This window comes from Dipodomys ordii, unplaced genomic scaffold (assembly GCF_000151885.1).
Source record: "Dipodomys ordii isolate 6190 unplaced genomic scaffold, Dord_2.0 Scaffold2, whole genome shotgun sequence".
NCBI lineage: Eukaryota > Metazoa > Chordata > Mammalia > Rodentia > Heteromyidae > Dipodomys > Dipodomys ordii.
Genome location: NW_012267218.1, coordinates 12,206,828 through 12,222,015, shown reverse-complemented (window position 1 = coordinate 12,222,015; position 15,188 = coordinate 12,206,828). Strand labels below are relative to the sequence as shown.

Below are 15,188 nucleotides of genomic sequence, written 5' to 3'. Positions count from 1 at the left end.
TTTTTGCTTATGTGGTGCTGAGGAATTGAACCCAGGGCCTCAGGCATGCAAGGCAAGCGCTCTACTACTGAGCCACCTTCCCAGCCCCTATTGTATTGTTTTTAGAATAGCCATGTTTTTAAAGCAGGAAAATAACTGGCTGAAATTTCCATCAGGAAGATAAGAGTGTAAGAGAGAACAACAACAGAATTTCTACCTATTGAAAATAGGCATTTCCTGAAGTTATTATTAAACAATGATTTTCCTCTCAATAGGAAGTAAGTCTAAGAAAGCTAAGTCTCCTTGGATATTTACTCTATACTTTCTTAGAAGCCACAATAAGTAGACCCAACTTGAAAGAAATGGTTTGCTCTGTCTGTCTTAAATGAAATCAGGTTTATTCCAGTTCTACCAAACCAGAAAAGGTTACAAAACCCCAATATCAAAATAATATGAAAGGAGTAGCACTGATCAAGATGCATTGTCCTTACAAACTGACATGTTGAACTGAAACACCCTCTACTGCTCCTTAAGGATAATTTAAAATAATATTAAAAGGAGAACATAAGGAAAAAGATACTAGGGTAAGAAAAGAAAATGCTGCAAGAGTGCTACTGTAATTGAAGAATAAGATTGACACACAACTCAAAAAGTTACCTATAAGTTGGGCACTGATGGCTCACACCTGTAATCCGAGCTACTCAGGAGGCTGAAATCTGAGAATCACAGTTCAAAGCCAGCTTGGGCAGGAAAGTCTGTGAGACTCTTATCTCAATTAACCTGGAGAAAACTGGAAGTGGTGCTATGGCTCAAAGTGGTAGGGCTCAAAGTGGTAGGCCTTGAGCAAAAATGCTCAGGGACAGTATCCAGGCCCAGAGTTTAAGCCTTACAACTGACATGCTAAACTAAAGGTCCTGCTCTTACAGTCCACTGGTTTATATCTGTAGATGGGCAGAATAACAGTCCGCTGGTTATAAACTGGATAGCAAAGTCAATCAAGCACTAGCCCCATAGTAAACCCTAAGAATAGCAGGCAGAGCTGGGTGCCTATGGCTGGCGCCTGTAATCCTAGCTACTTAGGAGGCTGAGATCTGAGGATTATGATTCAAAGCCAGGCCATTTGGAATGTCTATGAGACTCTTATCTCCAATTAACTACCAAAAAGCTAGAAGTGGAGCTGTGGCTCAAGTAATAGAGTACTAGCCTTGAAAGGAAAAAAAAAAAGAAAAGAAAAGAGCTCAGGGGTAGTGCCTCCTCCCCCCTGAATAAAAAGGGCAGCCAGAGATGATGATAATAGTTGTTTCTTTTACATTTTGTTTCAAATAGGTAAGCAGTGCTTCATCTACACTTTGTGACGACATGGAGTAGTAAAGGGCCCATGCTTCTGCAAAGAACTTGCCTTGAATTCTTAGTTCACTTCATCTTTCATCGAGCTAATGAGACATGGAGGACATGGAGCTCTGGGGGTTTTGTTTTGTCTTGAAAAAAAAAAATTCCACAATGACTTCTGGTCCTCAGAGGTCATGGCAAAATTGGGATGTATTCAAACTGTGTCTACAGACGCTGACCTAGCGATAGAGTGAGCTGGGAACCCAGCCTCGGTGACTCCCTCAGACTCCACCTGAGCGGCTCCGGGACAGGATGCCGCCTCACAGATTTTAAGTGAATGGTTAGGAAAGCAATCTTGGCTGGTCCTGAAATCGTCACCTCTTCTCTCTTAACACTGCATTTCTAAGACATTCTTCCCATTCACTCTGACCCTTCTCTTCCATGGAGCCTTCTCACTCCATCCAATTATGTTTAGGAAAACCACTAAAAAGTCTCCTCAGTCTGTATTACTTCCATATATAAACACAAATGAGTCAAAAATAAAGACCAAACAAAGTATAGAGCGCTGGTAAGTCTTGCCCGTAGTCCCAGCTACTCAGGAAGCTGAGATCTGAAGATGGACGTTCAAAGGCAGCCTGGGCAAGAAAGATCATGAGACTCTTATCTCCACTTTACTGACAAAAAAGCTAGAGGTGGAGCTGTGGCTCAAGTGGAAAGAGCACCAGCCGTGAGTGAAGAAGTTAAGGGGCAATGCCCAGGCCCTTAGTTCAAGTCCCAGTAGCAGCCCAAAGAAAAGGAATAGGAGGAGGAGGGGGAGGAGGAGGAGGAGGAAGAGGAGGAGGGAGGGGAGGGGGAGGTGTGAAAATGTTAAAGAACAAGAAGCTGAGAACCACTGCACATAATGAGAAGAAAAAAACTAGTGAGACACAGGACAGGAAGGGGGTGGGGGTGCTGCGGGAGGCTTACCCCGACCGGGGGACGTCCTTCCACCACGTGCTTCTTCCCGGAGAGGAGATCTGACACGGGCCTCTTCTTCAGAGAGTCCCGCCTGGCTCGGTATCTCCCGGACGTGGTGAGGTCGGACTCGGACATGGAGGGCGTCAGCCGTCCGTCCCTCCGGGGCCGCTGTCCTTCCGCAACCAGGTGCAGGGGGCTGAAGTCCCTGGCCCTCTTCTCCGTCTCTGTGACGTGGGGCTTGGGCTCGAGTATGTGGAGAGGGCCGCTGAGGGCACTGACCGGAGCGCAGGGGTAGCTCGGCTGTGGCTCGGGGCAGTAGGGGGCGGGGGGCCGGGGCTCCAGCCGGGCGGCCAGGGCCTGCGAGCGGCGGTCCTCCTCCTGGTCCTCGTCCTCCTCGCTGCTGTGGATCAGCATGGTGGCCTCCGACAGAGACTTCTTGTGGCCGTAGCTCCCGCCCTCCTGCTGCTGCTGCCCCTCGCTCTCCTCTTGCTTGGCTCTGTCGGCGAAGATGCTGGACTGGGAGCCGGCGGAGAGGGCCCTCGGGACCGCGTCGGCCGCCGAGGCCGACAGGGTCCTCTCCTTGAGCCGCAGGCCTTCCACGCCGTGGGCGAGGCCCGCGATCTCAATGCTGTTCCTCTTGTGCAGCTGCGCGTGGCTGGCGGCCGTGAGCGGCTCGCTGACCTCCTGCAGCGAGTGGGCCACGGGCAGGCTGTCCTCCTGGAAGGTCTGCACCGAGTGGTGCACCCGCCGGGTGATGAGATCCGGATTGCTGCTGCTGATGTACAGGTGGCGGGACAGGTCCGGGGTGCTGTTGGCCGGCCTGGGGTAGGGGTAGGGCGGGGGCGGGCGGTACACCTGCGTCCTCATGATGTTCGGGGCCGGGTAGTCCTGGGCCTGCAGCTGCACGTTGGTCAGCTCGGGCACGCTGACGGCGCCCACCACGGGCCGCCGCTCGGCGGGGTACGGGTAGGGCGACTGGCGGTGGAAGCTGTAGTTGAGGGCGAAGGGGCCGGGCGCCGCCTGGGGCGAGGCGAGATGCGCGTGCTCCCGGATCTCGGGCTGGCTGTAGACCAGGGCGTCGGGCCGGCTGTAGGCGTAGGAGCTGCCGATGCTGAGGTTGCGCAGCGAGTGGCTGTGCCGCTCGGCCTGGGCCAGGCCGCGGTTGAGCTGCTTCATCACCGTCTCGTAGTCGGGGGTCGGGCGGTAGGACGGGGGGATCAGGGCGCTGTGCCGGTGGGACGGGACGTAGTCAGGCCTCACGACGTCGCTGCCCGTGATGCTGGGGTTGGAGGACATGGGCGAGGGCTGCAGGAAGGACTGGGGGGTGTTGAGGGAGTTGGTGCTGTGGGCACTGTACACGCTGCCGTTGCGGATCCTACCGCCGAGCTCCATCTGCGCTCTATCCAAACTCGTCTGCGAGTGGCAGTAGTAGCCATTCTGGTTGGGCACAAAGAGGTTATCTGGGGGAGAAAAGGGAAGTTTGCAAATGAATTTTTATTTTATTTTATTTTCTTGCCAGTCCCGGGGTTCGAACTTAGGACCTGGGCGCTGCCCCGGAGTTTCTTTGCGCTCAAGGGGCGCGCTCCACCACTTGAGGTACAGAGCCACTTCTGGCTTTTTTTCTGAAGAGTTTATTGGAGATAAGAGTCTCACAGATTTTCCTGTCTGGACTGGCTTTGAACTGTGATCCTCCTATCTCAGCCTCCTGAGTAGCTAGGACTATAGGCCTAAGCTACCAGTGCTCAGCTTTATTTATTTTTTTAATGCATTAAACTGAACCCATTACTCCAGCCAACTATGAGGTAGGTAGGCCCTGATCTTGGGTGACACTTTCCACCCCACTGGTAAAAATCCTTGCTCAGCCAGGCACTGGTGGCTCAATCCTGGCATCTCAGGAGGCTGAGATCTGAGGACTGCAGTTCAAAAACAGCCTGGGCAGGAAAGTGTGAGACTCTTATCTCCAATTAACCACTAGAAAACCAGAAGTGGTGCTGTGGCTCAAGTGGTAGAGCACTCGACTTGCGCTGAAGAGCTGAGGGACAGCGCTCAGGCCCAGAGTTCAAGCCCCATGACTGACAAAATAAAAAAACCTTGCTCAAATGGCGTGTCACCAGCCACCCGACCTACGTGGGACCTAGGAGCCTGGTATTCCTCATCTACAGAGGGAGGTGGGTCTACTTGCTTTAGGACTGGGCAGCCAAAAACAATCAAGCAAACCTAAGTCCAATGCCAAGAGTACAATTACCCAAAACAAAGTTAAAAACAGATGGGGGAGAATAAGGAAAGGGGTAACATGGATCAAGATGCATTGTACTCATAAACTGACATGCTGAATTGAAAACCCTGCTGTACAACTATTTAAAGACAATAAAAATTAAATAAATAAACAAGTAATAAAAACACATGTTTCCTTAGAGACATACAACAGACTGGAATTCTTGAGGCACAGAAATGTTGGTCAAGGCACTGAATCACCAACTGCTTTCTCTGCCCGAATACGGAAGCAGCCAGGCTGATGCTGACCTAGTACCAATACCCTCGATAAACATTTCCTTAACTGGAATTTTTATTGTTTGCACAGAGTCTTCCAGAATGAAGAAAAGGCTTCCACTATAAAAGGATACTGGCTCAACAGGAGCTGAGTATCTCCCTACAAGACCCCTCTAGTAGCTACAACCCCATGAGAGGCCTGGAAGATAAGGAGGCGACTAAGGGTTTCGGTTGCCTGTGCCCAACCACCATATTTCATAAGACTTGGGTCCAGAGTTCACAGAATCTGATTCACCTTACAATAAATGCCAAGCAGGCACCTGCCTGGGGCTACAAGGGGCCCTGTTTCTTCTATGTAGTCTTGTAGCTCAACTGGATCCTTTATAGTAAGCATGATTACTAATGCTACAGTAAAAAAAAACAAACAAAAAAAACTCACTCTTAGCCACTACATACTTTAATCCTAGCTACTCAGGAGGCTGAGATCTGAGTATCATGGTTCAAAGCCAGCCCATACAGAAAAGTCCCCATGAGACTCTTTTCTCCAATAAACTATTCAAAAAAGCCAGAAGTGGTACTGTGACTCAAGTGGTAGAGTGCTAGCCTTGAGCACAAAGAGGCTCAGGGGACAGCACCCAAGCCCTGAGTTCAAACCCCAGGACTGAAAAAAAAAATCAGCTTTGAGGCAGTTGTCATAAAACACACGAAAATTGCAATAATGGTACAAGAACTTCTCACGCGGGGGGTGGGGGGGAGCCTGGACATGCTTTACCAGAAACCAAGAAAGCGCTTTTTAAAGTTACTGGAAGCCAAGTACAGTGGCACTTGCATTTAATTTCAGCACCTGCGTTTGAGGAAGGGAAAGGCAGGAGGATCATAGGTTCAAGACCATCCTCTGGACTACATGGCAAGATGCTGGGGGGGGGAGCAGTAGGAGAGGGCTAATGAGAGAATGTTAAAAGAAATTAGGAGGGTTTGAAGCTTAACTCAAGGGTAGAGCACCAGCCTCACAAGTGTGAGGCCTTGAGTTCAAAGCCCTAGTACATACATATCTATATACATACATTCATGAATAGACTCAAAAACCAGCATAAAGGGAACCCAACTGGCTAAACTTGGGGTTTGAGCATCAAAATGTGATATTTTGTATCTTCAACATATATACAAGAAAAAACTTGAATGTAATTTTTTTTTCTTTTCTTTGTGCAGGGACTGGGGCTTGAACTCAGGGCTTCATGACCTCACTTGGCTTTTTTTAATCAAGTCTGATGTTCTACCACTTGAGCCACACCTCCTCTTGTGGCTTTTTTGGTGGTTAATTGGAGATAAGAGTCTCGTAGAAGCTGGGCATCAGTGGCTCACCTGTTACAGGTAATCCTAGCTACTCAGGAGGCTGAGATCTGAGGATCGTGGTTCAAAGCCAGCCTGGGCAGGAAAGTCTGTGAGACTCTTATCTCCAATAAACTGCCAGAAAACTGGAAGTGGCGCTGTAGCTCAAGAGGTAGAGTGCTCGCCTTGAGCTGAAGAGCACAGGGACAGCATCCAAGCCCAGAGTTCAAGCCCCACAACCAGCAAAAATAAATAAATAAATAAAGAGTCTCATAGACTATTCTAATCAGATTGCTTCGAACCACAATCCTCAAATCTCAGCCACTGAACAGCTACGATTACAGGTATGAGCTACCAGTGCCCTGCTGTAATGGCTTTATCTATGAATTTGGGGTGGCTGTAACTACAACAATGATTTGGGGTAGAACATCAGCCTAAAACTACTCAGGCTTCAAGATCTTCAGGTCTCCTCCGGTGTATTCATTACAGAATGAGTGCACCTTACCTTGGGAAGATGCATATGGCTCCGTGTAATGTCCATTGTAATGCAGCTGGGGTGGAGGGGGCATCACATAGGGCTGGGGTTTCGGCTAAGAAATGAAAAGTTGGACACAGAGTTCAAACAGATTGCCAGGTGAACAAATGCAGCACTAGTACTCATTAGACACTCTGTTGAAAATGAACTCCATAACCTGTGGGTGGGGATGGGAGGGAAAAACTGGGAGAGCAAGGGAAGGGGATGCATTGTTCAAAAAGAAATGTACTCATTACCTGACTCATAAAACAGTCACCCCTCTGTACATCACCTTTATAGTAACAATTAAATGTTTTTTTTAAAAAAAGCACCTACCTAATAGAGGTGAAGTAATTCTCTGCTGGATTCTCTCTCCATTAAGAAACATGTAAAGGAGCGAACTATGTTTTGTATGGTAAATAAACATGCAAGATGCAACAGGCCCTACCATATCTACTGCTGTAACGCCAAGCCCAATGAATGGATATATAGATAACAAGAACATGGTGGCAACACAAGGAAATCTGCATCCAAAAGGTTATGAACAAGAAGGAATAAATACAAATTTCCTTATAAAGCCACAAATATAAAGGTATTATGCAGCATAATCAATTTTTGGTTTAGGTGGTGTTTTTGGTGTTTTTGTTTTTCCCAGTCCTAGAGCTTGAACTCTGGGGCCTGGGCACTGTCCCTGAATTTTGCTCAAGGCTAGCACCCTACCACTTGAGCCAGAGCACAACTTCCAGCTTTTCTGTGATTAATGGGAGATAGAGAGTATTGTAGGCTTTCCTGCCCAGGCTGGCTTTCAACTACAATCCTCAGATCTCAGCCTCCTGAGTAGCTAGGATTACAGACATGAGCCACCGGCACCCGGCTAGCCTATTCAATTTCATTGACAAAGTCATCAGGTAATTTAAGCACCTATCATTTCTCATTATTCTTGGCTAACAGTTAAAATCTGTAGTATTTGACTGGACCTTAGTATTTGAGTATGAATGTAATTTTGAACCTATAAAAAAATCACCACTTGTCTAGATAAAAATGATCCAATGTCAGATCACTTTTTGTGTTCAAATTCAAAAGTAACACTGCCAAAAAGAAAAAAAAGCCTACTTTATCAAGGAAAATGACACCACTGTAAGAAAGCAAGCAATCCAATCCCATTTCCCTTCTTTCTTACCAGAGACATCCTTGAAGATGACCTCCTTCTGATTGGGTTTGTGGCAACAGCCTGAGTTTGCCTATAAAAGAAACAAGAGTGACACAGGTGTACACACTTCCTAGCCTCACCAAAATAAATAAGAAAGCTCCTAAGGCAAAAAGACAAAAATCATGCCGGGTGCTGGTGGCTCACGCCTGTAATCCTAGCTACTCAGGAGGCTGAGATCTGAGGATCTCGGTTCAAAGCCAGCCCGGGCAGGTGAGACCGTGAGACTCCGATCTCCAATAAACCACCAGAAAACCGGAAGTGGCGCTGTAGCTCAAGTGGTAGAGCGCTCGCCTTGAGCTGAAGAGCTGAGGGACAGTGCCCAGGCCCAGAGTTCAAGCCCCAAGACCGACAAAAAAAAAAAAAAAAAAAGACAAAAATCATAAATTAGAAACCAGAAAAGAGAATTGCTGTCTGCCTGTAGAGCCTCGGCCTTTTCCTAATTTTGCTAGTGCTGGGATTTGGAAACTCAAAACCACCTACTTGTTCAGCTTGCTTGCTTACTAGGCTGGTACTCTACCACTTGAGCCACATCTCTAGCTTAGTTTTTTTCTGTTTCATTAGAGATGGAGTCCCATGGACTTTTCTTCCCTGGGCTGACTTCAAATTTCTATCACCCAGATCTGAGCCCTCTTCAGTAGCTTGAACTTGAGATTTCACACTATACATACCATTTCATCTTTGAATAAATGATTAGATGAAAAAAGAAGCAAGAAACAGAAAAGCCCAAACAATTTATTTTTTTCTCTCCTGTGGTCAGTTTTACTGCAAGTGATCTAGGAACCTAAATACATTGGTCTCTTGGCTTTGTGGGTGACTGTGTATCATCAAAGGATTTTTTTTTTTTTGCCAGTCCTGGGGCTTGAACTCATGGCCTGGGCACTGTCTCTGGGCTTCTTAGGCTCAAGGCTAGCACTCTACCACAAGAGCCATAGCGCCACTTCCAGCTTTCTGTTTATCTGTACTGAGGAATTGAACCCAGGGCTTCATGCATGCTAGCTAGGCAAGCATTCTACCACTAAGCCACCTTCCCTGCCCCATGGATTTTTTTTTTAATCTTTTTGGCACTTGATCCTGGCTGTGAGCTTATGTAATATATAATCACTGATTACAAAATATATTTTGTGACCTTTGGTTAGTATTTTAAGAACTATTTACTACTCTGAACATTACCTTTATAATAACAATTAAAAATTTTTAAAACTATTTATTGGATAATCCCTTCTCAAAAAGTGAACATTTAAATAGCAAATTTACCACAGTAACAAGCCCCGTTATTTCAGTTATAGCAGTCTGATACACACCATCTATATTCGAGTGTTGAATTTAACTTATTTTTCCAAGACTTTTGAGATAAAATAAAACTAACAGGCCAGGTACTTAAGGATTCATGCCTGCACAGTATTTTCACAATAAAAGAAAAAAAGAAAAAAATCACATAGTTCATTATAAATACATTAAAAATGATAGAAAAAAAAAGATTCATGCCTGTAATCCTAGCTATTCATGAGGCTGAGATCTGAGGACTGTGGTTTGAAGACAGCCCAGGAAGAAAAGTCCTTGAGACTCTTAGCTGCAATTAACCTCCAAAAGCTATGGGCTCAAGTAGTAGAGCACTAGTGTTGAGTAAAAAAGCTCAGGGATAGCACCCAAGTCCTCATTAAGGACTTAATTTCAAGACTGCAATTGCTTTTCTTTGGGGGGGGGTTGTATGTTTTTTTACAGTTACATGAGCAAGATAATGAGTACATTTCCTGTTGAGCATTGTTGCCTCCTCCTTTGTTTTCCCCTTATCATCCCTTCCACCTCCCCAACTCCCCCACTCTCTCCACAGCAGCAATTGAAGTTGTAAAGTTAGTTTGCAACATAGTGTTGGTACATCTCATTGTTACAATGAATCAACCTGTATCCTTATTTAAGCATTTTGTTTTTTTCCCTTCTCCTCCCCGAATTAGAGAAGTGTATATACAAGATGCAGGGCACCGCATGGAATACAGTGAAAATAGGGAGCGAGGAACACACAAAGCAACAAAAACATCACATGGTACCTTATAAATACGTTAGAAACAATAGCAATGAACCCTATCTTAGGGTTCATTTCACTTAACATCATCTTATATCATCATATGTACATAGCTTTTGGCCTTTTCTGCTTGTCCTACACACGTACTAGTTATTGCAAATAAGGGAAACCATGGGACCTATGTTTCTTTGGGCCTGGCTTACTTCACTTAATATAATTTTTCCAAGTGTTTCCATTTCCTAACAATGGAGCAGAGTCATTCTTTCTGATGGAGGCAGAGAATTCCATTGTATGTATGTATGTATGTATGTATGTGTGTGTGTGTGTATATATATATCACATTTTCTTGATCCATTCATCTACTGAGGGGCAGTTGGGGTGGTTCCATATCTTAGCATGGTAAATAATGCTGCGATAAACATAGTTGTGCTGGTAGCCTTAGTATGGCCTTGTTTGTGATCGTTTGGGTAAATGCCCAAAAGTGGAATTACTGGGTCATAGGGGAGCTCTATATGGAGTCTTTTGAGGAACCTCCATATTGCTTTCCTGCTTTTCTTTTTTCTTACTTTTTTTTTGGGGGGGGTGGTCAGTTCATGGGCTTTTTTGTTTCCTTCTTTTTTTGTCAGTCATGGGGCTTCAACTCTAGGAATGGGCACTGTCCCTCTTCAGCCTAAGGCTAGTACTCTACCATTTCGAGCCACAGTGCCACTTCTGATTTTCTGGTGGTTAAGTGGAGATGAGTCTCATGGATTTCCCTGCCTGGGCTGGCTTCGAACTATGATCCTCAAATCTCAGCCTCCTGAGTAGCCAGGATTACAGCTGTGAGCCACCAGCACCTGGCCACAATTCCTTTTATTAAATGACTTCTTTTAAATATTTTCTTTTCTTGCTGGGTACTGACAGATGGCTTATGCCTGTTATCCTAGCCACTCAGATGGCTGGGACCTGAGGATTAAAGTTGGAAGCCAGCCTGGGCAGGAAGGTCTGTGAGACTCTTATCTCCTATGAATCACCAAAAAGCCAGAAGAGGAGTTGTGGCTCAAGTGGTAGAGCACCATACTCAAGCAAAATAAAGCTAAGGGGCAGTGCCAGGTTCTGAATTCAAGCCCCAATATGGGTTAAACAAAAAATTTAATCATAATAATTTCTTTCCTTACCATTGGAAAATAGGTTATTGGTTAAAAAAAAAAAAAGACATCTTTTTGGGTTTTTTTTTTTTTTGCCAGTAATGGGATTTGAACTCAGGGCCTGGGCACTGTCTCTGAGCTTTTTCACTGAAGGCTAGTGTATAGTCTACCTACCACTTGGAGCCACAGCTCTACTTCCAGTTTTTTGGTGGTTAATTGGAAATAAGCATCTCTCACAGACTTTGCTGCCTGGGTTGGCTTTGAACCATAATCCTCAGATCTCAGCCTCCTGAGTAGCTAGGATTACAGGGGTGAGCCACCAGCACCTTGCAAATAGACATCTTTTCTAAAGGACATTCCAAACTTCTAATGTTCATGTTAATGAGAATAACCTGCATGGTGCACCTGGGCCTTTTCTAGAACATAAGACACTGCATTTTGTCACTTCAAGATTTACATTGCAGTGGCTTCCCTCTGTGGTCAGAGTGAAGCGGAGGTACTCTGAGGTCTTCTCAGCTTTCTGTCTGGTCTCTTGGAAAATCAGTCTGCACAGACTGAACCGTTTTAAGTACCATAAACTCAAGAACAGAGGAAAAAAAAGATGACTGCTAGAATATACTGTCGACAAACTCCAACATGTCCATGGTTGCCCACCCTGGGATAAAAACAAAACTGAAATCCAACCCAATACAGACTGAAATACAAGGATGCAGGGGCCAAGAGTGCAGGGCAAAAACTCCCAGCCACATTATCTCTGCTAGCAGCGCCCGGCACAAGGCAATGGCTGCCCGCTGCACAAGCCAGTTCTGCTAAACATAAAAGAAACAAGTGCATCGGCCACCTACGGTAGTTTTACCAGTCTAACCTCTTCTTTTTTCCTCCGAACAGTTCTAAGGACAGTTTGCTCTGTGATCAGCCATCATCAACTTAGCACACAAGAGAAGAAGATGATGTAACCAAAGTGTACTCTGCAGACCTTTGGGGGTTGTTTCTGTGCTGATGGATGCTATTAAATATGAGACAGTTTAGAGACAGCCTAAAAAAAAAAAATTCAGCAAGGCTCCAGTGGGTCATGGCTGTAATCCTAGATATACAGAAGCCTGGGATCTGACAATCATGGTTCAAAGCCAGCAGGAAAGTCTGTGAGACTCTTTATCTCCAATTAACCAGCAAAAAGCCAAATGTGGAGCTGTGGCTCATGTGGCAGAACACAAGACTTGAACAGAAAAATTAAGGGACCGTACCCGAGCCCTTAGTTCAAGCCCCAGGACCGGCACGCACACGCACACGCACACGCACATACACACAAACTCTCTTAAAAGAACTCACTGGCAAGTGAACACTAGAGGAGCTAATAAGTAAACCAGCCGTCTACCCAATATGGCTCATCGAAACTGTGTTAAGGACAGGTGTGATTATCTCAAGGAACCCAAACACCAACCCTGAAAGGGAGGTCTGGTTATTATCCTGATTTACAGGTGAGGAAAGTGATACTTAGATTAAGTAAACCAGTCTGGGTCATGTGACAAGCGAATAGCAGAACCAGCCTTTGAACAGGCAGGTCTGCTGGGTTTCCAACAGTAGCTTCTGAAAGTTAATTTGTGTGACTCCTCCCAACCCCAACTAACTCAAGCTTCACGGCGGTCACGGACAACTCACAGCATCGCTGGTGCCCAGAACACTGCCCAACACACAAGAAACCCTTGGGGGGGGGGGTGCAGAACAAAGGAATGACATCAGGAGTGGACATGATGTGGCCCTCATTCCGGAGCACTTACAGTTGAGCTCATGTGTCTGAGACTTTGTGAGCTTCCTTTCAGCTGTTAACTATTTATCTGTATTTGGTGAAGGGAAAGTTTTGAAGAGTAAAAAAATGTATTCGTGCTGGGCATGTGACTTAGTGGTAGAGTGCTTGCCTAGCATGCATGAAACCCTGGGTTCAATTCCTCAGTACCACATACACAGAAAAAGCCTGGAAGTAGTGGTATGGCTCAAGTGGTTGAATGCTAGCCTTGAGCAAAAGAAGCTCAGGAACAGTGTCCAGGCTCTGAGTTCAAGCCCCAGGCCTGACCAAAAAAAAAAAAAAAAAGTATTAGATAGTGAAAATAGCTTGAGAATGACTTTCCTCTTGAGCTCTCCATAAGGGTAACAAAAGCAAGAACTCATCCTCTCTCCCCTCCTTCATTCCCTCTCTCTATTCCAGGGTAGCCTAGCATGTCTAGGCTGCTTCAAGATGGCTGGTCTGGCTCTGAAGGTCTGGCTCCCACTTGTGGCAGCCAAAGCCTTCCTGGGTGCAGGCAGGGACAGAGCCAGAGTTCCCAGCAATCACTCCAGGTAACAGGACAGAACAACCAACTAGCTTCACAGATGGACTTTTCTACAAGGATACTGATGAGCATGTGATCGGGAAGGAAAGCTGCCTCTCTCCAGCTGTACCCCATATTCCGGTCTCCAAGTCTTGTCTGGAAGGGAGGGAAGCGATCCACTCCCACTGCCTGGTCTGTGGCTGCCTTTCCCCTCCAACCTTTTACTACCTTGCTCTTTCCCCAGGGTCCACAAGAAGGAACAAACCATGGGCCACAAACTGGAAAAGGAGAGGGCTGCTCCACCTTGTTCCTGACTTCCTACAGTCCCATGAAGTCTGTGGTAGACCCAGAAGAAAAGGGAGCAGCCTTTACCCCCTTCCAGGAAGGGAGGACCTACATCAATCAGCCTCTTGATAAGAGGCCACTGGCTTCAAGGTTCATCAACAGCCCTAACCTACAGGGGGCGCTCACTCACGCTCTATTGCACCCAGCCACCAGCACACAGGGCCAACTGAAAACAAGTTTTTCTAGTCTCTTGGGCTACTTGGCTTTGCAGGGTGGAGGATACAACCCACCAAGAGAGGGAAAGCAACTAGAGCAATCTTTTCTTCATTCAACTTAGGGACGAACAGAACTAAGGCGTGAGATAAGGAAGATGGGGTTGGAACATGTTTTTTTAACTGATTTAATTCCTAAACCAATACTGAAGGAATATTAAAAGTCCTATCATCCCCATTTTCTAAGTAAAAGCAAAAGGAAACTTTTAGCCAATGTCTTTAAGGCTCGGGTGACATAAAAAGATGCTTCTGTTAGCAACATGCCTTATGAGGAAGGAAATCACTGTATCATCACATCAGTAAACTACAGTACTATAGTTACCTGGGTTAAGGTTAGCTGAATCACCTAAGGCTATCCCAACACCATGATATTGTACATCAGACTGGAGTGCAGAACACTGTGGAGAAAAGGCCTCTTTTCCATGTAAGTAGACTCCATCTCTAAGCCACCATTGCCCCAGCCTAAACCAAGTGTCCAGGATCCACTGCCCAGTTCCAGGCCAGCTACAGTTTTCTTAACTGTCCATCACACACGAGTTTACTGATCTGGGACAGGACAAGTCTACCAAAATCCCAGGATCAGCATGGTGTTAAATGTGACTAAACAATCCATGTGGAAAGCCTTCAAAGAGACAGTTGCTAGCCTGTTGTCTGTGGCTCACACCTACAATACTAGCTACTCTGGGGACTGAAATCTGAGGATCATGGTTCAAAGCCATCCCAGGCAGAAAAGTCCTTGTGAGACTCTTATCTCCAACTAACCACTCAAAAACTAGTGGCTGATATCCCAGCTACTTAGGAGGCTGAGATCTGAGGATCACAGTTCAAAGCCAGCCTGGGCAGGAAAGTTCCTGAGACTCTTATCTCCAATTAACCCCCAGAAAATAGCAAGTGGTGCAGTGACTCAAGTGGCAGAGCGCTTGCCTTGAGCTGAAGAGCTGAGGGACAGCACCCAGGCCTAGAGTTCAAGCCCCATGACTGACAAAAACAAAAAAACACAACAGTAGTCAAGCTGAGGCTCAAAGTGGTAGAGAACTAGAGCAAAAGAGCTGAGGGACAGCACCCAGGCCCTGAGTTTAAGCACTATGACAAAAAAAAAAAGAAAGAATAGAAAAAGAAAAAGATTGCTAAAACTGAAGTTACTTTCAATTTTATTCCCCACCAAAATATTGAAAGCTAATATTAAATGCTTCATTTTCTTTACATGGAAACTGAATATAAATATTAAGCTCACAGAATAAATCACAAATAATTACAGAAAGTTTGCAAAAGTAGGCTTCTATAATCTTTGAATATATACAGATTTAAAACAAAGTTTGGAAAATAGTTTTTTAAACATAATTGTTTTACACTAAAAAGAGTCACACGTT

The 15,188-nt window shown here is 45.6% G+C and overlaps 1 protein-coding gene across 1 annotated transcript in view; it reads right to left on the bottom strand.

Moving 5' to 3' along the window:
* Positions 1 to 15,188, bottom strand: part of Ptpn21 (protein tyrosine phosphatase, non-receptor type 21) — a 66,229-nt gene that overhangs the window by 12,455 nt on the left and 38,586 nt on the right. The window contains exons 11-13 of the mRNA XM_013017800.1: positions 7,779 to 7,839; positions 6,590 to 6,674; positions 2,275 to 3,725 (exon numbers count right to left, since the gene is read on the bottom strand). Of these exons, the coding sequence (XP_012873254.1) occupies positions 2,275 to 3,725; positions 6,590 to 6,674; positions 7,779 to 7,839 (1,597 nt within the window). The remainder of the gene's footprint in view (positions 1 to 2,274; positions 3,726 to 6,589; positions 6,675 to 7,778; positions 7,840 to 15,188) is intronic.